Source organism: Dermochelys coriacea, chromosome 10 (assembly GCF_009764565.3).
Source record: "Dermochelys coriacea isolate rDerCor1 chromosome 10, rDerCor1.pri.v4, whole genome shotgun sequence".
Taxonomy (NCBI): Eukaryota; Metazoa; Chordata; order Testudines; family Dermochelyidae; genus Dermochelys; species Dermochelys coriacea.
Window position 1 is genome coordinate 32,388,732 of NC_050077.1, and position 25,094 is coordinate 32,413,825.

The 25,094-nt window shown below is 43.1% G+C and overlaps 1 protein-coding gene across 12 annotated transcripts in view; it reads left to right on the forward strand.

The window, feature by feature from the left end:
- AXIN1 (axin 1) overlaps positions 1-25,094 on the forward strand; it is a 181,531-nt gene that overhangs the window by 113,283 nt on the left and 43,154 nt on the right. For all 12 annotated transcript variants that reach the window (XM_038418525.2, XM_038418526.2, XM_038418527.2 and 9 more), the window contains exon 4: positions 19,706-19,802. In XM_038418525.2, the coding sequence (XP_038274453.1) occupies positions 19,706-19,802 (97 nt within the window). The remainder of the gene's footprint in view (positions 1-19,705; positions 19,803-25,094) is intronic.

The window sequence follows — 25,094 nt, forward strand, 5'->3', positions numbered from 1 at the left end:
ATAAGTTTGGTGCAAATCCTCCTCTCTTGATACCTCCATCTCCAACAGCACCTCATTTGGCAAAAGCACAATTGGAGTTGCAGCTAACAAGGAAAGTGAAGGGTAACAAGAAGGGTTTCTACAGGTATGTTAGCAACAAGAAGAAGGTCAAGGAAAGTGTAGGACCCTTACTGAATGAGAGAGGCAACCTAGTGACAGATGATGTGGAAAAAGCTGAAGTACTCAATGCTTTTTTTGCCTCGGTCTTCACAGACGAGGTCAGCTCCAAGACTGCTGCACTGGGCAGCACAGTATTGGGAGGAGGTGAGCAGCCCGCAGTGATGAAAGACCAGGTTAAGGACTATTTAGAAAAGTAAGTCCATGGGGCCAGATCTAATGCATCTGAGGGTGCTGAGGGAGTTGGCTGATGTGATTGCAGAGCCATTGGCCGTTATCTTTGAAAACTCATGGTGATTGAGGGAGGGTTCTGGGCGATTGGAAAAAGGCAAATATGGTGCCAGTCTTTAAAAAAGGGAAGGAGGAGAATCTGGGGAACTACAAACCAATCAGCCTCATCTCAGTCCCTGGAAAAATCAGGGAGCAGGTGCTCAAGGAATCCATTTTGAAGCACTTGGAGGAAAGGAAGGTGATCAGGACAAGTCAACATGGATTCACCAAGTGCAAGTCATGCCTGATCAACCTGATTGCCTTCTATTTTGACTTGCACCCATAACTGGCTCTGTGGATATCGGAAAAGCAGTGGACGTGATATATCTTGACTTTAGCAAAGCTTTTGATACGGTCTCCGACAGTATTCTTGCCAGCAAGTTAAAAAAGTATGGGTTGGATGAATGGACTATAAGGTGGATAGAAAGCTGGCTAAATTGTCAGACTCAACAGGTAGTGATCAACAGCTTGATGTCTAGTTGGCAGCCGGTATCAAGCGGAGTGCCCTAGGGGGTCGGTCCTGGGGCCCGTTTTGTTCAACATGTTCATTAACAATCTGAATGGTGGGATAGATTGCACCCTCAGCAAGTTCGTGGATTACACTAAAATGGCGGGAGAGGTAGATACGCTGGAGGGTACGGATGAGGTTCAACAAGGACAAGTGCAGAGTCCTGCACTTAGGATGGAAGAATCCCATGCACTGGTACAGGCTGGGGACTGACTAGCTAAGCAGCAGTTCTGTATAAAAGGACCTGGGGATTACAGTGGACGAGAAGCTGGATATGCGTCAACAGTGTGCCCTTATTGCCAAGAAGACTAATGGCATATTGGACCGCATTAGTAGGAGCATTGCCAGCAGATTGAGGGAAGTGATTTTTCCCCTCTATTCAGCACTGGTGAGGCCACATCTGGAGTATTGCATCCAGTTTTGAGCCCCCCACTACAGAATATGGAGAAATCAGAGAAAGTCCAGCGGAGGACATCAAAAATGATTAGGGGTCTGGGGCATATGGTTTACAAGGAAAGATTGAGGGAATTGGGCTTATTTAGTCTGCAGAAGAGAAGAGTGAGGGAGGATTTGATAGCAGCCTTCAACTACCTGAAGGGGGGTTCCAAAGAGGATGGAGCTTGGCTGTTCTCAGTGGTGGCAGATGACAGAACAAGAAGCAATTGTCTCAGGTTGCAGTGGGGGAGGTCTAGGTTGGATATTAGGAAAAACTATTTCACTAGGAGGGTGGTGAAGCACTGGAATGGGTTACCTAGGGAGATGGTGGAATCTCCATTTTTAGAGATTTTTAAAGCGTGACTTGACAAAGTCCTGGCTGGGATGATTTAGTTGGTGTTGGTCCTGCTTTGAGCAGGGGGTTGGACTAGATGACCTCCTGAGGTCTCTTCCAACCCTAATATTTTATGATTCTATGATTTGCACTACCTGCAAAGAGCAGGTACCATATTGCTCCATCGTCCTTAGTGGAGAAGACCAAGGGAAGAATTCTTGGCAGTATTCTCACCTCCTTATTGCTTCTGTTTACTCTCTGGTAGTGTAGCGGTCCTACCGACTCTCACTGGTTTCCTACCTTCAGGATATTTGTTTTAAAGCATGTGTGTTTTATGTCCTTGACTATTCGCTCTTCAAGTTCTCTCTTAGCCTTTCTAATTTCCATTTTAGTTGCCACAATGTGTTCCATCTGCTGGATGGATTGTTTTTATATTTGAGTAATCTCTTCCCATTTAACCATCCTGTGTTTTCTTGACTTCCCATTCCCCTTTTTTTTTCAGTTTATGCATCCCTTCTGTGATTCTGTTATGACATGCTAATGCTGAGTTTCAGGATTTTAATTGCTATCAAGACTTGCTACATTTCATGTTAGTAACTGGTATAATTTCTATGGCTCATTTTAAATAAACTGATGTGACTACATGGATTTAAAATGTTTTCATTTAATTAGTGTTCTTCAAATTGAGCCGCATGCATTATCCCCAAACATGAACTATAGAGACAAAATTTTGACCTTTGACTTACAAAATACCCCATATAGATCAAACATTTGTTTTTCATTATGTAGTTCCGAAGTCTTGCTGGCTATCATTACCTTTTATATGGAATTCCTGAAGCTATATACCTTCTGAGTTTCAAAGGAGTTTCTGCTGAATTGCGAAAGACAGCCAAAAATGAAACTGAACTAAAAGCAGCCTCTGAAAAAGGGGCTTCTGCTACTGGACTTCCATGTATGGGTACTTTGAATTCTGGCCTACTCTAAACAAAGCTCTGCAGTGGAAAAACTCAGTTGCTGATTGGGGAGATTTGTAGTGCACTGCCATTTGTAGTATTAACCAAGCGCTCTAATCGAGAAATCGAACAACTTATTGAAGGCAGTAGCTAAACTGGATGTAATGCTTGGATAGAAATCTCCACAGCCTGGATCCCAGAAGAGAATGCATGCCTGGGATAATCCAAGAGAGCCCTAGAGTGCTAATAACAAACTAATAGAAGTGTGCAGTCAGGGAGAACAACACCTAGTGCAAGACAAAATCTTGAGTAGTGTTAGCCAATTGTCCACAACTCAATTGTAAGCTTTGACAGTCTAAGGAACAATCATGGAAGACCACTCTGGAAACCCCTTTGTATGCTTTCCCCTCACAGGCTGCACACAAAAGCCAGTTATAGGAAACTGACAGCAAAAAGCTGTATCATTTTATTAGATTCAGCCTTCGGAGTTAAGTAGTAGCAGTATTATGGTGCTTTGAAAATTTTGCCCATGGTCTCTTAGTACAAACCCCATTGCTGCTGACCATCTTTCAGATTCAGGATGTAATTGCAGACTTTGTCAAATATTCTTGTACTGTGCTGGATGTGCTTACTGTATGTATAACACATACTTCTGCGATCTTTTTGCTTCTTTTAGGGAGTTCCCTTTCACTTGGTTATAAATGCATTGCTCCCAAATGGATGCAGCACTGCTGATGGCTTTTTAGCTCACCTTTGTCATATGAATTCCTACGTCCTTCTAGGCAAGACAGCTTCAGACCTTTCTAATCAAAATTGCTTTTATAAGCTGACCAGTAGCTATGTTATTTTAGCTGTTTGATGTGGTGAGTAGGTGCAGAGGAGGCATCATGTAAAGATAATAGCTAACAATAGACTTGGCAATAGGCAGAGGCCATTGAAGCCAAGATTCTCCCCCGTTGAAGCTAAGGCTTCTCTTGTGCTTTCCCCTTAAACTACTCTGACTTTCCTCAACGCAGCATTTTGATATGGCCAGCTTCTAACCTGGTTATTGCGATAACCTTGGTTTGGGCCTGTTTAATAAAGACTTCACTTGAAGAGTTTCACATCTTCCCCAAGAGCCCTTTCTCCTCTTCGTAGAATCATAAACCACAACAGGGGAGCTCACCAGTTGATGTGGCCTCCATTGTGTCTTTGCAGCAAATCCACAAGCTGCTGTACAGTTGCCTGGCATAGTGTCTGCTTGTATAACACAGTGGAGAGGACTGTTACATCTAAGAGTGTAAGAATGGCCATAGTGGGTGAGAACAATGGTCCATCTAACTCAGTATCCTGTCTTCTGACAGAGGCCAGTACCAGGTGCTTCAGAGGGAATGAACAGACAATCATCAAATGATCCATCCCCTGTGATACAATCCCAGCTTCTGGCAGTCTGAAGTTTAGGGACTCCCAGAGTAAGGGGTTGCATCCCTGACCATCTTGGCTAATAGCCATCGATGGACCTATCTCCTTTAACTTATCTAATTTTTTTGAACCCCGCTATAGTTTTGGCCTTCACAACAATTTAACCCTGGCAACAGATTCCACAGGTTGGCTGTGCATTGCATGAAGAAGTACTTCCTCATGTTTGTTTTAAACGTACTGCCTATCGATTTTATTGGGTGACCCCCCTGGTTCTTGCCTTATGTGAAGGGGTAAATAACATCTATTTCAGGTTGTATGATCTGCAAGCTTTGACTCCTCACGGTTTTTCTGATCATTTATTAATATGTTGAACAGCAAAGGTCTCTGCACAGCTCCTTTTGGGACCCCAATATTTACCTCTCTCCGTTGTGACCTTTTAGTCCTACCCTTTATTTCCCTTCTTTTAACCAGTTACCAGTCCATGAGAGGACCTTTCCTCTTATCTTGCTTACTTTGCTTAACAGCCTTTTGGTGAGGGACCTTGTCAAAGGCTTTCTGAATTCCAAATATACTATATCCACTGGGTCACCCTTGTCCACATGTTTGTTGATTGCCTCAAAGAATTCGAACAGATTGATGAGACATGATTTCCCTTTATAGAAGCTGTTGACTTTTCCTCATATAGCGTTCATCTATGTGTCTGATAATTCTTTTCTTAACTCTTGTTGCAACCAGTTTGTCTGTTACTGACTTACAGTAGACTTACGGACCTGTCACTGAGACCCTTTTTTAAAAAATTGGTGTTGTCTATCTGCCTGTTGTCTGGTTCAGAGGCTGATTTAAGCAGTAAGTCACATACCAGTTAGCAGTTCTGCAATTTCATGTTTGAGTTCCTTCAGAACTCTTGGGTGAATCCCATCAGGCTCTAGTGACTTACTACTGTTTAATATATCAATTTGTTCCAAAACCTCTGCTAATTCCTCCAATCTAGGACAGTTCCTCAGATTTGTCATCTTAAAAAACTGGCATATGTGTGAGAATCTCCTTCACATCCTCTGCAGTGAAAACTGATGCAAATAATTCATATAGCTTCTCTGCAATGGTCTTGTTCTTAGTGAAATTGTTAGTTGTTCTTCGTCATATATCTGTTCTGGAAGGGAGCAGTCCCTTATTTTGTTGTTGCTTTGCCTTAAGGTTTTGATCGTATTCTCCTTACGACATCTGTGTTGAGTTTACATTGTACAGACTGGAGTTTAATTTACCCTGATTCTACATTAGCAAAATAAATCTGCCACCAGTAGCCATTCCAGAAGTTGATGCCTGTATCAATGATCCCCGAAGGGTGGAGTGAAGCATACAGGGTATAGCTTTGTACATACGGAGTACACATTCATTTCATGTTTCCTCAGCTGAACTGTTCATGGCTTTCACAGTATTTGATGTGTGAAACATCTTTGGTAATGGTGCTAATTATGTCACCTACAAGATATGTAATCTAATTGGAATTTATCTTCACTAATATAAACCTCTTCAAAGTATGCATGAAGTAATATTCTCTGGAATATTAGGAACACAGTGGCAGCATGCAGCAAGGAGTAAACTTGATAATGACTGTGTCTGAACTGGGCATGAAGACACTTGCATGAGATATCTTTATCTTGGACTGTGTTAGATAACAAGCATGGTCAGATGCTGGCCCACATGTATGTAAATGTTAAATAACAGTCATAATATATGTGGCATCAGAAATGAGACTCCTGGGTTAAAATCATGCCCTCTACCTAGTGAGGTAGAGGAGCAGCTCCACAGGCTTGACAGAGAGGAAAATGTGATTTTTATTCTTATAATTTGGAGCTCAGTTTAGGTCCCTGGGTACCACACAATATATCCCTCGCTATTTAAATTTTGTCCAGAGACAATAGAGTCTTATGTGATCATCTCTTAGCTTTTGCTTACATCCAAAGCCTTGACCTTCATCATCATAATCAGACCATATTTTCTACATTTAGGTAATCAATTCCACTCTGGTCAAAGTTAGTAGCAACTGAAGTTGTTGTCATCTGGTGGCAGTTCAGTGAACAGAAGCTGATTTTCCTAATCCATTTCCTAGTGTGCAAGTGACTGGAAACACATTATCAAAATTAGCCCCTTTGCTGGCAACCTCAGGAGAGAGGCCATGATGTGGACTTGGTGTTAATAGATTTATTCGTGAGCCCCTTCCCTTTAGTTCAGGATCAGTGGCCTACTTTCCCTACACACTATGATTACATAACCCTGTAGCAGCTATAGCAGTTGTTTACACAGAAAAGTCATATTTGGCAAAGGGTTTGCAGTGTATTTAGCTGCTTCTAATAAAATGTAGTGACTCGGAACAAGGAGGAACCAGTGCCATGTGACCAGCTAGCTCTTTGGCTAAGTACTGCACTAAGAGTCTCTACGCCCTTCTCGTCTTGTCCTGGCATAAATCCATAAATAAGGCCAGAAGCAGCCATTCTGATAATCTAGTCTGACCACTTCCTGTGCCTGTGTGTTACAGGCCAGAGAACCCTACCCGATAATTTCTGCATCTTTAAGGCCATAAAGCCTTATAGGTGGTCCCTTCAGGTGAAAGGGATGAGGCCCATGGATGGAGTGGGCAGAGTGCAGGGGAAACTTTAGAGGTGGAACTTTCTCTTTCCTTGATCCTTCCCTCAGTCTCCTTCTTGGCCCTCTGCCCCTCACAGTTCCTCTGCAAAGGTTGGTGAGAATGTTGCCTGTTGTGGGAGATAGAGAAGTCATTTTAATTTTTTTTTTTAAATCCCACACTTAAACAATTGTGATAACATTCTACATAGTGGCAAGTCTGATGCCATCTTCCTCACCTGTTGATTATATAGCAGCGCCTACCATTTGGTCATCAGCAGGGCAGAACACAAGACAGTCAGCATAAAAACTGCAGGTCGTCTTCACCTGAACTAAAGGAGTAATTCCATTTACTGGTGGCAGGCCCTTATTCTTTATATGGAGTAGGCACAAAGAGGAACAGGGTACACTTAGCCACTGTATTATAATAAGACCACATCAGCCCCATATTAGCAGCCCTTTGCTGGAGTTCTTCTTTAGCATATTAAATTTACACTCCTCTGCAAGTTCCTGCTTAGTTCTGCCTTGGTCCTCAAGTCGGATATTCTCTGTTTCTGTTTTCCATCTTGCCTCTCTTGCTCCTCCATGCCTCAATGCTCATTCGTTTCCTTCTTGCATTTCCCATGCCTCCTTCGATGTTGCTTCCTTCAAAAGGAATGACCTCCCAGCCTCCATAGATGCCAAACCACCACCCTCTCATTAAATTCCTCTTAGACTCGCAGTTTTGCAAAGCCTACAAATTCTAACCAAGAGTGAATGTGCCCTTCCCAGCCCTTTATCGCAGTAAAAAAGGAATGTAATTCTCTTCTCTGGGCCTTGTTGCGTGTGCAGGTTTATCTGTGGGCTTGTCTACAGCATAATTTCCACTTCAGGCAGGCGTACATGCACTAGCTTTGATTGAGCTGCTCGCTAAAAATAGCAGTGTAGCTGTCACGACCTGGGTAGTGGGAAGGGCTAGCAGCCCAAGTAGGTACTTAGGGTCTCAGATATGATTGTGCCAGAGAGGCTAGCCCATGTCGGTGCCACGGCTACACTTAGGGTGACCAGACAGCAAGTGTGAAAAATCAGGACGGGATGGGGAGTAATAGGCACCTATAGAAGAAAATGCCCCCAAATATCGGGACTGTCCCTATAAAATAGGGACATCTGGTCATCCTAGCTACACTGCTATTTTTAGCACACTTCCTCTGATCAAAGTAGTGCATGTATGTCTTCCCAAGCTGGAGTTAGGCCTCCAGATGCAGTGTAGATATGCCCTGAGTCAGTGGTTTCATTTGTAAGATCTCTTCCTGGAAAGGGAAAAGGACAGGCATATGTTAGATGTCAGGAATATGGCTCTGTTTCTAACCAGAAAGTAGTTGAATTTAGGCCAGCACATACATTGCTTATGTTACCAGGTGGATGTCCAGGGCCGCTATTGCAAAGGTGGATGAGAGACCATTCCGCTGAAATATGGAGGGCAGAGCAATGTTCTTGCCTAACCAAGGTAAAAGCTGTCACTGCACTTGAGCCATTGTTTCCTGGTTTCAGAGTAGCAGCCGTATTTCCACCAAATGCATCCGATGAAGTGAGCTGTAGCTCACGAAAGCTTATGCTCTAATAAATTTGTTAGTCTCTAAGGTGCCACAAGTACTCCTTTTCTTATTGTTTCCTGGGTGAGAGGAAGAGAAGCTGCACATGAATAACTGAGTTTAGGGTAGCAGTTTGGTCCTCTGGTCACCCTTGAAAACATGACATCCTAGATTCCATTTCCTCACCTGAGGGTGTTTAACCAAAGGGTTTGTAAGAAGTTCCCACCCCACTGCTTGCTTCTGTGAAAGAGGGCTGACGAGTCAAATATTCATAATTGTGTATTGGTAGAAGTGATGGTTCAGAAAATGGCATCTTACCTGCTGATTTGCTTCCTGCCTCTCTCATGGCCAGTGATCCAAAATGATCTTAAATTCTTATCCTGGAAGTTTGTTAGCAGTTTTAATTTAAAAACCCCAAATAATTATTCCAAGTGTAGAGTTAATGGATTGGACTTGGAAGCTATCTACTTGGGAGAAAAGGAAAATAACCTGGGAGCCCTGGCTACAGGCCAACAAAAGAATCCATCATTACTGGTTGTGGTTGCCTATCTGTCTCGAAAGGAGAGGAAGCCCCAGTGTTTCCAGACTAGCAGATTAGAAATGTATCATTAAATAATTATCATTGGAAAAAAAAGAAAAGATAGTCACAAACCCTCTCACCAGCTCTCCTCCCTCTTAGTCCAACAGCAGTTCTTTTTGGTACTAGCAAAGATCATCCAGTCAAACATGTCAATTCAGTTTTATAAAGTTACTTAAAAGCAAACTTGCTGCAAAAGAAAATCATGGACTACTTTTTAACATCTCTAGCTATTGAAAATATCTCCAATAAAATTACCTGACAAAAGGAAAACAAAAGTATGGTGTTGGTTTTCATTGCTTTCCCCATCTATTGAATGAGGTTTTGTTGGGATAAAATTAAAGTGCTTATCTTTTGAATTTGCTTCCTCTGGTTGAGTTGGCATAGTGCATTGAATGAAGGAATGTTCCGAGTTCAGAGGTGGCACTGGGGAATCTAGTTAAAGTGACATCAAAGGCAGCCCAGCAGGGCTGAACATGTGTTTGAAGCTGGATAGATTAGAGACCATTATTAGCCTTTCACTACTGTGCTCTGAACAAAAGTCTGCTCTTTCCTCTGGGACTGGTGTTGCAGAGAATTTAAAAAAAAATAAAATCCTTGTAGCATCCTACCTGCCAACATAATGCTGCGTTTACCATGAATGTTTAAGCTGCTTAGAATACACAAGTTGTACTCTGCTACCGTGTTTGGTGTTTAGCCATGGGCTCACCACTGTTACATATATACCAGACCTTGACTTTATAACAGAAATAGATAAAACGATTCCATACGGAAAGCATCTTCTGTAAAATTATCAGTATTTCTATTGTCATTTTGTCTGGAGAGAGCTACATTTTGAATGGACATTGATGAAACTGGTTTATTTAACTAGAATGGTTCTAAATTTATTTTCCATGTGAACATTCACCATTAAAGAAAAGGATGCCCTACAATGAAAGCCATCACAATAGCCTGTTGTTATAGCAACACTTCCACATTATAACTCTCAGAAAAACACTTGGCTCTTTGGATGATGTTACTGACTTGGTGCAGTATAGGTAGTGTTCTGAGATTTGTGTTTTTCTTCCATTACATTACTTGCAACCAATAAGCAGAGTCATAATTAGCCTAAGTTTCTGTTTTGTCAGTTGTCCTCATATTAAAAAGCACTTGTCATTAATCATGTCTGTTTAATCAAATTTCATTTTGAGTGTTTTGGTTACTCAATAAAATTCCATTCATATGAGGTAATTGAGTCACACTAGCAAATCTGTAGCAATCCTGTATGCCCACAGTAATAAGGAAAGAGAATTATCCTTCGAGGACAATATGAATTTTAGTCACTAACATTTGAAAAAGATAGGTTTCAGAGTAGCAGCCGTGTTAGTCTGTATCCGCAAAAAGAATAGGAGTACTTGTGGCACTTTAGAGACTAACAATTTTATTAGAGCATAAGCTTTCGTGGGCTACAGCCCACTTCATCGGATGCATCGAATGGAACATATAGTAAGAAGATATAATCCATGTTAGTCTGTAGCAGCAAAATTAGCTGGTATATGATCTTCTTACTATATGTTCCGTTCTATGCATCCGATGAAGTGGGCTGTAGCCAACAAAAGCTTATGCTCTAATAAATTTGTTAGTCTCTAAGGTGCCACAAGTCCTCTTGTTTTATTTGAAAAAAGACAGCAACTGAATTAAGTGCCTATTGCAATAACTGTTTGGTAGCAAACATAAGTTGTAATACAAGACTGCTCCTTTATTGTTCCTTGAACAGTTTGGTAGTTGTAATTCTTTGGTTGTTCAGGCTTAGTGTACAGTAACCAGTCTGTTCTCATTGTCAAATAGTGTGTGAAGGGAATGCAGGAACTGGTAATGTGACAGTTTTAAACAGCTTTGTTTTATGCAATATTTGGAAGCAAATATAAAGAATATATTTAGTAATTTTATTTAACACAATAATAAACACAGCTGGCCAGTGTAAATGTGAATTATCGAAATATTGCGAGTTGCATTGTGACTGGATTACTTGTGCTGCTTTTCAGAATGAAGCCGTGGTTATTTGTTGTTAGAGTTGCATAGAATAACAGTTGTAAAGAGAAGTTGTGTGTGTCTAGTGAAACAGTGTCTGAGAACTAAAAACACTACCTCAGCGAGTTTAATTTGTATTTCAAAGATTTCAAATTTCATTGCTCTTGCTGTGTCAGGAGAAACTATAATAACCTGCAAAAATTAAAACTCCAACATTCCTAAATGGGTATTTGTTTTTTCCCCTTGATTTCTTTCTAAAGAATCCAATTTCATTAGGCTATAAACTTGTTTTCCATGTTTTATAATACAGTCTCCATGGGTTGTTGTCCTCTCTGAGCACCACTTTTATTATGTTTTATATTTGTATTTTTGTCGAACTAGGAATGGTAAATAAGCCTCTGAAATAGTATGGATGTGTCTTGGTGAAAATGAGAGTACAATTCTTGAGGGGGGTTTTACAGTTGGGCAACCGCTTTGGGCCCATCTGTACTAAGCCAAAAATGATTTACCACCAGCAGTGGTAGCAATGGTTGTTTTCACACAACAGACAGTCAACCTGTGGAAGTCTTTGCGAGAGGATGATGTGAAGGCCAAGACTATAAAAGGGTTCAAAAAAGCTAGATAAATTCATGGAGGATAGGTCCATCAGTGGCTTTTAGCCAGGGATGGTATCCCTAGCCTCTTTGCCAGAAGCTGGGAATGGGTGATAGGGGATGGATCACTTAATGATTACCTGTTGTGTTCATTTCCTCTGGGGCACCTGGCATTGGCCCCGTTGGAAGACAGGATACTGGGCTACATGGACATTTGGTCTGACCCAGTATGGCCATTCTTATGTTCTTATTAAGGTCTTAAAACCTGGTGCCCGCAACACCTGTAAAAGATACTGTGTCAGCACTCAGTATGCCCCCGAGTATGATGCCAGCAGCAGGAGTAGAGTTAGTGTGTGACAGGTATGACAATTTCCTGCAAGACCTTGAAAAACCTCATTGGATTAAATGTAAGTATCTTTGGAATCCATTGTATTAAATACAAAACTTATGTATTATTGTGAGCCCAGGGAAGTGTTCGGAACTTCAAAGGATTATATTGAACAATGAGCCAGACAAGAATGGACTTTTGGACAGCATCAAGTGGTTTGCCTGGGGGCCTCTAGGTAGAGGTGAATCCAACTCCCCACCTCTGATTATGCAGAAGCCCAGCTTTTTCAAGCTACACCCTGAGGAGGGGACCATTATCTACCAATTACGTGTTGCTGGAATCTGAAGATCAAAGGCCCAAGCTTTAATCAAAAGGAAAGACTAAACTAATCATGGGTGTGCTCATTCTGACCTTAGGCTGTTATGAACTTGTAACCATAGAAAAACTCGTTGGCTTGGTTTGAAGGACTAACTCCTACTAGAGCCCCTGCTTAAGCTTATTATCATGCGTGTGTTGGTTCTTATATTGTTTTTAATATGTTTTCTCTATAATTTACTGAGGAAATCTTGGAGCCATTGGCAATAATATTTGCTAACTCATGGATGATAGGAGAGGTCCCGGAAGACTGGAGAAGGGCTAATATAGTGCCCATCTTTAAAAAGGAGGAGATGGAGAATTATAGACCAGACAGCCTGACTTCGATACCTGAGAAGCTACTAAAGCAATGTATAAAACTCAATTTGTGAATACCTGGAGGATGAAGAGGTAATCACTAGAAACCAGCATGATTTACTAAGAGCACATCATGCCAAAGCATCTTGATTTCCTTCTTTGACAGGGTAACTGGTTTGGTGAATAGGGGGAATGTGGTGGACATAATATACCTGGACTTCAGCAGGACTTTTGACACAGTGCCACATGACATTCTGATAAGCAAGCTGGAGAAGTGTGGGGTTGGCAGAACTGCCATTAAGTGGATACATAATTGGTGAAACAGCCACAAACAAAGAGTAACTACTAATGGAATGATGCCAGACTGGAGGGAGGTCTCAAGTGAGGTTCCACAGGGATCTGTTCTGACTCCGGTGCTGTTTAACATCTTTATTAATGACCTGGATGTGGGAATAGACAGCAGACTGATCAGATTTGCAAATGACACAAAGCTGGGGGGGTAGGGAGGTTGCCAACACTTTGGAGGATAGAGCTAAAATTCAGAGGGATCCTGACAAATTGGGGGACTGGGCTATAGATACCAAAATGAAATTCAACAAAGACAAGTGTAAGGTGCTACACTTAGGGGGGAAAAAAAACAAATGCACAAATACAGAATAGGGAATAACTGGCTTGGCAGCAGCACTGCTGTGAATGATCTGGGAGTTGTGATGGATCTCAACATGAGTCAGCAAAAAAAAAAGCAAATGCAATTTTAGATTGCATTAATAGAAGCATAGCATGCCAGTCACAGGAGGCGATAGTACTGCTCTACTCAGCGCTGGTTAGGCTTCAGCTGGAGTACTGTGTCCAGTTTATAGAAAGGATGTAGAAAACCTGGAAAGGATCCAGAGGCGAGCGACAAAAATGATCAAAGGGATGGAATGTAAGCCATATGAGCAAAGGCTGAAGGAACTGGGTAAGTTTAGTTTGGAAAAGAGGAGATTGAGCGGGACATGATAGCAGTCTTCAAATATTTGAAAGGCTGCCATAAAAAAAGATGGAGAAAAGTTGTTCTCTCCTGCCACAGAGGGCAGGACAAGAGGCAATGGATTAAAACTACAGCACAGCAGATTTAGATTAAATCTCAGGAAAAACTTCCTAACTCTAAGAAGAGCAGGACAATGGAACAGACTGCCTCGGGAGCTTATGAAAGCTCCTTCACTGGAAGTTTTCACAAGGAGGCTGGACAGCCATCTCTCTTGAATGGTTTAGACCCAACAAATCCTGCGACTTGAGGGGTTTAGACTAGATGACTCTTGCGGTCCCTACTCACCCTATGATTCTCTGATGCTAATGCTTTTTCCTTATGAATAAATGTGCTTGCTTAGATGAGCTGAGTAGTAACTTATGACAGTGGAAAATATGCTCTTTATAGCCTCTGAGGAGAGAGCAAAACAAAGACACTGGCCTGCTTAGGCAGTCTGGCTTGCAGGAAATAACACAGTATAGGCAGGGAACTGTACAGCCTGGATAAACCCCAGTCAGGAGTGAGTGAGATGTGGTTCTCTGCCCAAGAGAGGTGATGGCTTGGAGATGAAAGCTTACAGTGGATGCCCTTGGTGGCCCATAGAGGGGGAATACACGTGCAGCTGCCCTGAACTTTGTGACGGAGTTCACCACCACAGAGCTAGCTGTGCATTGCCCCTCCTGCACTGGGACTCACAGTGCGAGTGTGGATCAAAGCCTCTGCCTAGCTCTGTTACACAGTGCTTTGCCCTGCCTTTCAGCAACTTCTCTGTGCTCTGTATGCTGCTGCTTCTCTCTTAGTGGCAGCCAAGGCATCTACTTGGCTCCTCTTGGCTCTGCCTCAGATGTGCAATCCCCAGTGCAACCAAGGTATCAGGTAGGCTGGTCTCTGCCGTGTTGGAGAAACATCTTGTGTAATGAGCAGAACACGCTGAATTAGATATAAATTAGCTCTGTATTCTACATTATTCACAGCTTAAATTGCAAAACCTGTATTAAACATTAACAAATATTAGGATCAAGGGCCAGACATTTTCTGAGTAAATGAGACATATACACTAACATTATAACCATTCAAAAATAATTGGGAAAATAACTAAATATACTTAATTGCAGCCACTAACTCTTTCTTTATTGTGCTCTGCATTTCCCCTGCTCATCCATGAGCTGAAAGAGAAAACAGAAGGGAATTAGTGAAATGACACAGAAACTCTTTAAGTAGCTGGAGCAGTCCCCTCTAAACACTGAACAACAAATTTACAGCCACCTGTCTGAACAAATGGCTAACCTCCTGAGCGTTAGCACGGTGTGGGTACAAAAATGGAAACATATGCAAATAATTATTTGATGGAAAAACTAGACATTTACAATGGCTGTTACTTGCAGTGGATGAGTGGACCAGCTCTAGTCACCACCCACATGTGGCAGTGTCCTCAGAGCAGATGGATGGGTTCAGAGGCCACTGGGCGAGGGGAAAGGAGGAACACACTTACTGTTATGCACCATAGCACCTGAATGTGGGAGGATGAGGCTCCTCAGATGCATGGTAACAGAGCTAATTAGAAACTGTTCTTTGGAACTTTCAGCAGAACCCAACCATGCAGTAACAATCCATAGATTTTAAGGCCAGAAGGGAACATGGCAATCATCTTGCCTGACCTCCTGCATAGCATAGGTCTCAAATTTTCATCCAGTGATTCCTGGGTTAAGCCCATAACTTCTGGTTGAGTTAGAGTATCTTTTAGAAAGATATCAGTGATAGGGAATCCACCACATCCCTTTGGAAGCTGCTCCAGTGGTTAACTACCCTCAGTATTTAAAAATGTCTTCCTGATTTCCAGGCTGAATTTTCCTTACTATAGTTATCCTTGTACTGCCTTTTCTTCCTCCTCCTCTCCCAGACCAATCTATGGTCTACTCACTGTATTACAGCAGAGCACTAGCTCTGCTACATTGAAGGTTAAGACCAGCTGTTTAAAGCGCAACTCTTCTAAGTGCTCTAAAATCCACCTGGTTACTCAGATTGCCTTGAAATTTGGTGTGCCTCCTAATGGCATGGGGTTTGGTTACTGATGCAAATTTGGAGCCATATGACCAAGGGATTTCCAAATTATAGTCCCCCTTCCCCCCAAAAAAACCCACCCCAGTTTTTCTCTAAGTTCACTTGTTTTAGCAATCTCTATTTTTTGTACACAGATAGCAAACCAGGGCTGAGATAATTGCACCAGGAACTCAAACGCTCAAGAGTTACCCTAAAAGAGTGCATACCACCCACTAGCCCTTCGAGGCAAATCAAATTACAGAGTTGTTAGCCAAAGAGTTTGGTTCTCTAGTTAAGCATGCACGAAGCAGTTCTAAAGCTCCCGCACCAAACAGATTACACTGTGCATGTGCAGAGATAGAGGCTAAGGCAGTTGGAAGCTATCTATGAATCATGGGAACTGGATAGTTCAAGGAGGAATGTTACAGCCATTGAACCTGAGCAATGCCCGGTCACTATGAGCTCAAATCCAGCCATAGGCAGAAATCTGAAATAAAGAAAGGAGGCTTCTTGCTACCACCTGCCTCTGTCCAAGGGTTTTTTGTATTTTGGGGAGATGTAATCGGACTACAGCAGAATATTCAGAAGGTGCAGACATTCTTTTTTAAAAGAAAATAAATTACCCGTGCAGATGTTCTGTGGGAGGGGAAGGTGATCAGGGCTATCAGAGGTGGCAAAGAGCTTTGAGGTGCAACAAGAAGATGGATGATTATGAGAGGGGAAGAAATAGGGATGCGTTGGTAGGAGAGCAGTTGTGGATCAAGGAGTGGGGCATAGGTGAAGTTAGAGGAGCGGGATGGGATACTGGAAAGGAAGACCTGGGGGTGAGTGACAGGAGACGGGCAGGAAGAATAGGGACAGGACTGCCTGTCAGCCTTACATTTTCCTCATAGATTCCGAGCCAGAAGGGACCATCGTGATCATCTAGTCTGACCCCCTGCATAGCACAGGCTAGAGAACTGCCCCAAAATCATTCCTGGAGCAGAGCTTTTAGAAAAAAATCCTGTCTTGATTTAAAAATGCCGGGGATGGAGAATTCCCCCACCCCCACCCCCCGCCCATGGTAGTGTGTTCCAATGGTTAATTATGCCTTATTTCCAGTCTGAATTTGTCTAGCTTCAGTTTCCAGCCATTGGATCATGTTAGACCTTTCTCCACTAGATTGAAGAGCTCATCATTAAATATTTGTTCCCCATGTAGGTACTTATAGACTATAAACAAGCCACCCCTTAACCTTCTCTTTGTTAAGCTAAATAGATTGAGCTCCTTGAGTCTACCACTATAGACAGATTTTCTAATCCTTTAATCATTCTCGTAGCTTTTCTCTGAACCCTCTCCAGTTAATCAGCATCATTCTTGAATTGAGGACTCAAGACCTGGACACGGTATTCTAGCAGTAGTTGCACCAACTGCCAAATATAGAGGTAAAATAACCTCTCTATTTCTGCTTGTGATTCCCTTGATTATGCATCCAAGGATCCCATTTGTCCTTTTGGCCACAGCATTGCACTGGGAGCTCATGTTCAGCTGATTTTCCACCATGACCCTCAATCTTTTTTAGAGTCACTGCTTCCCAAGATATGGTCCCCCATTGTGTAAGAATGGCCTACATTCATTGTTCCTGGTTATATGTATTTACATTTAGCTGTATTAAAACACACATTGTTTGCTTGCACCACAGGCACTGGCTTCCTCCTTTCCCCGGGGGTGCTCAACTCCCACTAAGGTCCAGACCCTGCCCCTACTCCACCCTTTCCCTCAAGCCCCCACCCCACCTCTTCCCTCCCCCCACCCTGCCCCTTCCCACCCATTTCCACCCCTTCCCACAAGTGCACCCCATTGCGCTCCTCCCCTCTCCCCCCCCCCGTGCCTCCTGCACGCTCGTGGAGGGCAGGATGTGCTGAGAGGGAGGAGTTGATCGGCGGGGCCGTGAGTGGTCAGGAGGCGTGAGGGGTACTGGCTGTTGGTGGATGCTAAGCATCCGCTAAGTTTTTTCCATGAGTGCTCCACCTAGACCGAAATAGAACCAGATTGCTGGCATGTAAAATTAAAAGAGGTTACAGAGAAATTTTTAAACCAAGTGCTGGGGGAAAGCCAGCAAATGTGGATGAGCACATGGTTCGGTTGGAAACATCTCTTGGGGTGAATTTATTAAAGGGGGAATTCTATATCCTGGTAAAGATGATAGGAAAGGAATGAATTTTGCTGAACTTGACATTCTGGAAGGGCAGAAGATACAGCCAGGGAACCTGAACGCTGCATTAATGAAATTTTCTCATTTAATTTCTAGTGTTTTGAACAGAAAGAGAAATGTTGATAGGAGTTAGTGGTCATATAGGCAGATAAAGTTATAAGAACAGAAGAATGGCATATAGGGTCAGACCAGTGGTCCATCTAGCTAGGTATCCTGTCTTCCAACTGTGGCCAGTGCCAGATGCTTCAGAGGGAATGGACAGAACAGGGCAATTTTGAGTGATCCATCTCCTGTCGCCCAGTCCCAGCTTCAGCCAGTTGGAGGTTTAGGGAAACCTAGAGCATGGGGTTGCATCCCTACCATCTTGACTAACAGCCAGTGATGGAGTATCCTCCATCAAACTTATCTAATCCTTTTTTGAACCCAGCTATACTTTTGGACTTCACAGTACCCCGTGGCAACTAGTTCTACAGGTTGTCTGTGCGTTGTGTGAATAAGTACTGCCTTTTGCTTGTTTTAAACTGCTGCCTATACATTTCTTTGGTGAGCGCTAGTTCTTGTGTGTGTGAAGGGGTAAATAGCACTTCCCTATTCACATTCTCCATAGCAGTCATGATTTTATAGACCTCTGTTGTCTCTTTTCTAAGCTGAGCAGTCCCAGTCATTTTAACTTTTCCTCACATGGAAGTTATTTCATACCCTGATTCATTTTTGTTGCCCTACTCTGTACCTTTTCCAATTCTAATATATCTTCTTTGAGATGGGGCAACCAGAATTGCACACAGTATTCAAGGTTTAGGAGTACCATTGATTTATATAGAGGCATTATGATATTTTTTGTTTTATTATCTATTCCTTTCCTAATGGTTCCTAGCATTCTGTTAGTTTTTTGTCGGTCACTGCACACTAAGCAGATGACTCTTAGATCTCTTTATGTTATTAACTTGTTTTTTGTTTGTTTGGCTGAAGAGCACTCCTTGGGCCTACCCTGAGGCCCACCTTGTAAACACTGAAAAATAAAACCTTGAGTGAGGAATAAAATTTCTCTGGAATGAAACTGATTTACTCTAGGCCCCCTGTACTGCCTGGAGAGGCGAAGGAGGTGCCTTGCCATAATACCCGTCAATATGAAGATAGCTGAAATCCTCCATTATTATTGTGTGTTTTGCCTTTTCAGCCTCTCTAATCTCCCTGAGCATTTCACAGTCACTGTCACCATCCTACGTCAGATGGTCAGTAGTATATTGCTACTGCTGTATACTTATTGTTCAAGCATGGAATTTCTATCCATAGAGATCCTATGGTAGAGTTTGAGTCATTTAAGATTTTTACTTTATTTGACTCAATGCTTTCTTTCACTGATAGTGCCACTCCCCCACCAGTGCAACCTACTCTCTTATTCTTATATATGTTGTACCCTGGTATTACTGTGTCCCATTGATTATCTTCATTCCACCAAGTTTCCATGATGCCTGTTATATCAATATCCTCCTTTAATGCACTCAAGTTCACCCATCTTAGTATTTAGACTTCTAGAGAGAAGAGATGGTATCTTTTATTGAACCAGCTTCTGTTGGTGAAAGAGACAGATTTTTGAAAGCTCAAAAGCTTGTCTCTTTCACCAACAGAAGCAGGTCCAATAAATGATATTACCTCACCCACATTGTCTCTCCAACATCCTGGAATCAGCATGGCTACAACACCACTGCAAACAATGATGGAAAATATTTAGACTTCTAGCATTTGTATATAAGCACATGTACATTTTGTCAATATTCAGTTGTTTGTCTTCATATGTTATATTTAAATGGCACTCTCTTACATTTGACTGCTCCTCACTAGCTCCTATCGTCCTTAACCAGCTCACTTGACAAGTGTACAAGGAACCTTTCTCCTTCAGTTTCCTCATCTATGAAACAGAGATAATACCTGCTTCAGAAGGGAGTTATGACGCTTAAATGAACATAGTGTGCTTTGAGATCAGCTCATGGAAGGCACTAAAGTGGCACATATTGTCGTTTTGTCCTGGCAGAGATGGGATCCCACCGTACAGACTCCGAAAGCAGCATCGCCGAGAGATGCAAGAAAGTGCCAAAGCAAATGGACGTGTGCCACTACCTCACATTCCTGTAAGTAGCAATACTCTGCCTGTCGAGAAGTTTATCTCCCAGTATGAGAGACTGAAGGTGCACACTTAGTCAGCAAAAGATTAGGTCTCCAGGTGGTCTCACTATAGTATGGGAGTCACAGGGGAGTGCATTGCTTTTTAAAATGGTGGTCCAGTGGGCTCTCGAGAGGCAAAGTTGGATAGTCCACTTCAAAACTGTTACGCCTACTCAACACTGGATTTTAAAATGCACAGCTCTTTAAGGTAATTGGTGAATAGTTGCCTGTTCGAGGATCCAGGACAGGGGTTGGGTTGTTGGGTAGGAGGCTGGGCTAGCTGCAGTTGCAAGCTCACATATAATGGTGGCAGGCACCTCACAGTAAGCACTTTGGAGCCAATTTTGGATATATTTCTGTAACATGTAGCTACCCATCTAGCACAAAGTAAAGCTGAGCAGAGAAATAATGTAAATTTAGGGGCAATTTAGGGTTCTCGATTGGTGACTATTTGATAAATGTCATGTTTCCAACTGGTGTTTCTGTCCAGGCAGCCCAGCCTGATGCAGAGGACCACTATTTTGGGATATAAGGTAGAAAGGTGGACTCCTTTCTTGTCTCTAGTTTTTCCCCGGTTTCATCAGGCAAAAAGCCTGGTATTAGACCCTTAACATAACCCTTTGGATTCTGTAGCAACTTCTGCACATTTGCTGATCACTGTAAGCTTTTTCTCCCCTGAGTGAGAAGTTAAAGGTGACATGTCATGTTTAGCAGATAATAAAGATATTACTTTCGTCCTTGGGCAGTTGTGCTCTAGCACAAATCAAATTGAGAAAATGTCCCTGTCCTCCGAGAAATGACTTCACTTAGCATAGCCACTCTCCTCCTGCCTGTTCAGAAGCAGTGCAATGCAGGCAAAATCCACGCTTGTTTTAATCTTGTGTTTTAATCTTTGTTTTGCTTTTTAAATTAGATTATTTTCCTGATGATTTAAGAGGGTCTCCTGAGCTTTGATCATTGGGTTGAAAATAAAAGCCCTGGCTATGGAAGCTTACTAGCCACCGTTGTTCAGCTTCTTCTCCTTTCACATAGTTGCTTTCACAGTGTGGTTGCTGTCGAAAAGACTGGCTGGGTGCCTTTTTATTTCCCGCTGCTGCCGTTTTTACTGTAAGCATTGCTTTGTTAGAGTTGAAATTTGAAGGCTTGGCCTTTTTTTTTTTTTCAATTGCTGAACAGCGGGAGCCACTGAGTGAATATTCTTTGACTTCAAAGCCTGTCAGCAGCTTTACCTTTTGGATAAAAATAATAGTGGCTTTCTATTGATCAAGTGTACTGGCAACGCTTCAGTGAACCGCAGGTTATAAATTCTGAGTGTGGCGCATAAAATATGTATGGCGAACTCTGCTTTAACGAACTTCCATCTGCCAGATATTTCTTTTGTTGAGATGAATAACTGTCATTCCAGCAGTGGTTACTCGCAAGCTAATTAGTTTTACTTAGCATGAAATTTTATTGACTTTTTTTGGGAAACAGTTTTTTTTTTTTTTAAAAAGGCAAGGTTTAAATTGGACACCTGCTGCTTGTAAACGTTTCTACTGTAGTGCTTATCTGCATGTTCTTTGAGAATTACCTGCTCCTTGTAAATTTCACACAGATACTCCACAAGGAAAGATACAGTTTTCCTATTAAGTTTTGTGCTTTAATTTTAATTCTCAGGGGAGAAGGTATGTCATTGCTTATTTATATTTGAGAGGACTGAGGAAGCAAGTTAGTTCTAGTCTCTCTCCAGGGAATAAGAGTTTAGTTCAGACACTGTGGCACCTCCTGCCTGCTAATTACTGGCATGGAATTGGCATAGACTTCAGAGAGGCACTGTTCTGCCCTCACTTTATCCATCCACTATGAAAGGAGAAGGTAATTAGACAATATGTTTTAGCACACATCAGTGCGGCATTTTATAAAGTTCGGTTTTTAAAATTAAAATTAAATGCAGGTGTGTCGAATTAAATCTACCCAATTAACTTCTAAGTGGATACATTTTTTCATTGTTGCTTTCCAGAATCAGTCACTGCTACGTAGTATGACCTATAGTTAAAGTAATCCCTGCACCTATCTAGACCTGATCTGTAGCACATTCTTGGACAGGCAGTAGTAACCCATTAACTTTCTTCTGGTGGAGGATTTCACAACGGGACACAAACCCTATCAGAATAGCCTTTTGCTATAATGTAACCAATTCAGATAGTTCTTGCAGAATGCATTGCGTAGTCCCCTTATTATGGTATAGTCACCTTTACCAGGAAGGAAGCCGAGTTCACAAAGTCCGCTTGGGACCTCACCATTCATTTACCAGTGAAAAGTTTAGCTCAGGGGTGGGTAAACTTTTTGGCCCGAGGGCCACATCTGAGTGGTGAAATTGTATGCAGAGCCATGATTGTAGGGCTGTGGCGCAGGGGGTTCGGGTGCCAGAGGGGTGCGGAGTGAAGAAGGGGGCTCAGGGCAGGGGGTTGGGCTGCAGGAGGGGTGTGGGGTGCGGCAGGGGGTTGGGGTGCAGGAGTGTGCGGCAGGGGGGTCAAGGCAGGGGTTAGAGGCCTCTAGGCAAGACATTGGGGTGCAGGAGGGGTGTAGGGTGCAGCGGGGGCTCAGGGCAGGGGGTTGGGTGCTCAGGTCAGGGGCTGCGGAGTGCGAGAGGGAGCTCAGGGTTGGGATGCAGAGTGCAGGAGGGGTTCAGGGCATAGGCACCGACTTCCCCTCTGTCCCCTGCGTGCTCAAGGCCCCCCTGGTCCCGCCCCCGCGCATCCTTGCCCCGCCCCAATTCCACCCTTTTCCCCCAAGTCCCCACCCTTGGCCCGCCTCTTTACCACCTCCTCCCCCAAGCGCGCTGCGTCCCCACTCCTCCCCCTCCCTCCCAGAAAGTCCTAAGCTCCGCCAAACTGCTTTAGGTGGCTGGCGGGAAGCGCTGGGATGGGGAGGAGCGGAGACGTGGCACACTTAGGGGAGGAAGAGGAGAGGAGGGGGTTCCTGCCCTGGCCCCGTGCCGCTCCCGGCCCCACACCGCTCCTGGAATTGGCCAGCATGTCCGGCAGTGGCTCCTGGGGGTGGGTTGGGGCAGGCAGCTCCCCCTTGCGCTCCCCTCACCTCTGGGTATCACCTCTGAAGCTCCCATTGGCCGTGGTTCCACGTTCCCGGCCAATGGGAGCTGTATGGGATGGGGTCTGCAGGTGAGGGCAGCACATGGAGCCCTTTAACACCCTCCCTCTTCCCCCCCCGGCCAGGGGCCGCAGGGATGTGGTGCCAGCCGCTTCTGGGAACGGTGCAGGACAAGAGCAGTAAGGGAGACTGCCTCAGCCCTGCTGCACCATGGGGCTGGCAATCCTGCGGGCCGGATTGAAAGCCTTAACAGGCCAGATCCAGCCTGCGGGTCATAGTTTGCCCCCCCCTCCCCGCCCCCGGTTTAGCTGCTGCTCTGATGGGTGCTACACAAATGTGAAATTGATTATAGAGGTTTTCATAGAATCATAGGACTGGAAGAGACCTTAAAAGGTCATCTAGCCCAGTCCCCTGCACTCATGGCAGGACTAAGTATTATGTAGATCTCCCTGGCAGGTGTTTGTCTAACCTGCTTTTAAAAATCTCCAATGATGGCGATTCCACAGCCTCCCTCGGCAATTTATTCCAGTGCTTAACCACGCTGACAGTTAGGAAGTTTTTCCTAATGTCCAACCTTAACCTCCCTTGCTGCAATTTAAGCCCATTGCTTCTTGTCCTATCCTCAAAGGTTAAGAAGAACAATTTTTCTCCCTCCTCCTTGTAACAACCTTTTACGTACTTGAAAACTGTTATCATGTCCCCTCTCAGTCTTCTCTTTTCCGGACTAAACAAACCCAGTTTTTTCAATTTTCCCTCATAGGTTATGTTTTCTAGACCTTTAATCATTTTTGTCGCTCTTCTCTGGACTTTCTCCAATTTGTCCACATCTTTCCTGAAATGTACCACCCAGAACTGGACACAATACTCCAGTTGAGGCCTAATCAGCACAGAGTAGAGCGGAAGAATTAGTTCTTGTGTCTTGCTTACAACACTCCTGCTAATACATCCCAGAATGAGGTTTGTTTTTGTTTTGTTTTGTTTTTTTGCAACAGTGTTACACTGTTGATTCATTTAGCTTGTGGTCCACTGTGACCCCCAGATCCCTTTCCGTAGTACTCCTTCCTAGGCCGTCATTTCCTATTTTGTATGTGTGCAACTGATTGTTCCTTCCTAAATGGAGTACTTTGCATTTGTCCTTATTGAATTTAATCCTGTGTACTTCAGACCATTTTTCCAGTTTGTCCGGATCATTTTGAATTTTAATTCTGTCCTCCAAAGCACTTGCAACCCCTCCCAGCTTCACAAACTTTGTAAGTTTACTTTCTATGCCATTATCTAAATCGTTGATGAGGATATTGAACAGAACCAGTCCCAGAACTGTTTCTTGCAGGACCCCACTCATTATGCCCTTCCAGCATGACTGTGAACCACTAACTACTCTCTGGGAACAGTTTTCCAACCAGTTATGCACCAACCATATAGTAGCTCCATATAGGTTGCATTTCCTCAGTTTGTTTATGAGAAGGTCATGCAAGACAGTATCAAAAGCTTTACTAAAGTCAAGATTTACCACGTCTACTGCTTCCCCCCATCCACAAGGCTTGTTACCCTGTCAAAGAAAGCTATCAAGTTGGTTTGACACAATTTGCTCTTGACAAATCTATGCTGACTGTTACTTATCACCTTATTATCTTCAAGACGTATGCAAATTGATTGCTTAATTATTTGCTCCATTGTCTTTCTGAAGTTAAGCTGACTGGTCTGTAATTCCCCAGCTTGTCTTTATTTCCCTTTTTATAGATTGGCATTATATATTTGCCTTTTTCCAATCTTCTGGAATCTCTCCCGTCTTCTATGACTTTTCAGAGATAAAAGAAAAGGAGTACCGGTGGCACCTTAGAGACTAACAAATTTATTAGAGCATAAGTGAGCTGTAGCTCACGAAAGCTTATGCTCTAATAAATTTGTTAGTCTCTAAGGTGCCACCGGTACTCCTTTTCTTTTTGCGAATACAGACTAACACGGCTGCTACTCTGAAACCTGTTTTCAGAGATAATCGCTAATGGCTCAGATATCACCTTAGTCAGCTCCTTGAGTATTCTAGGATGCATTTAATCAGGCCCTTGTGACTTGAAGACATCTAACTTGTCTAAGTAATTTTTAACTTGTTCTTTTCCTATTTTAGCCTCTGATCCTACCTCATTTTCACTGGCATTCATTATGTTAGC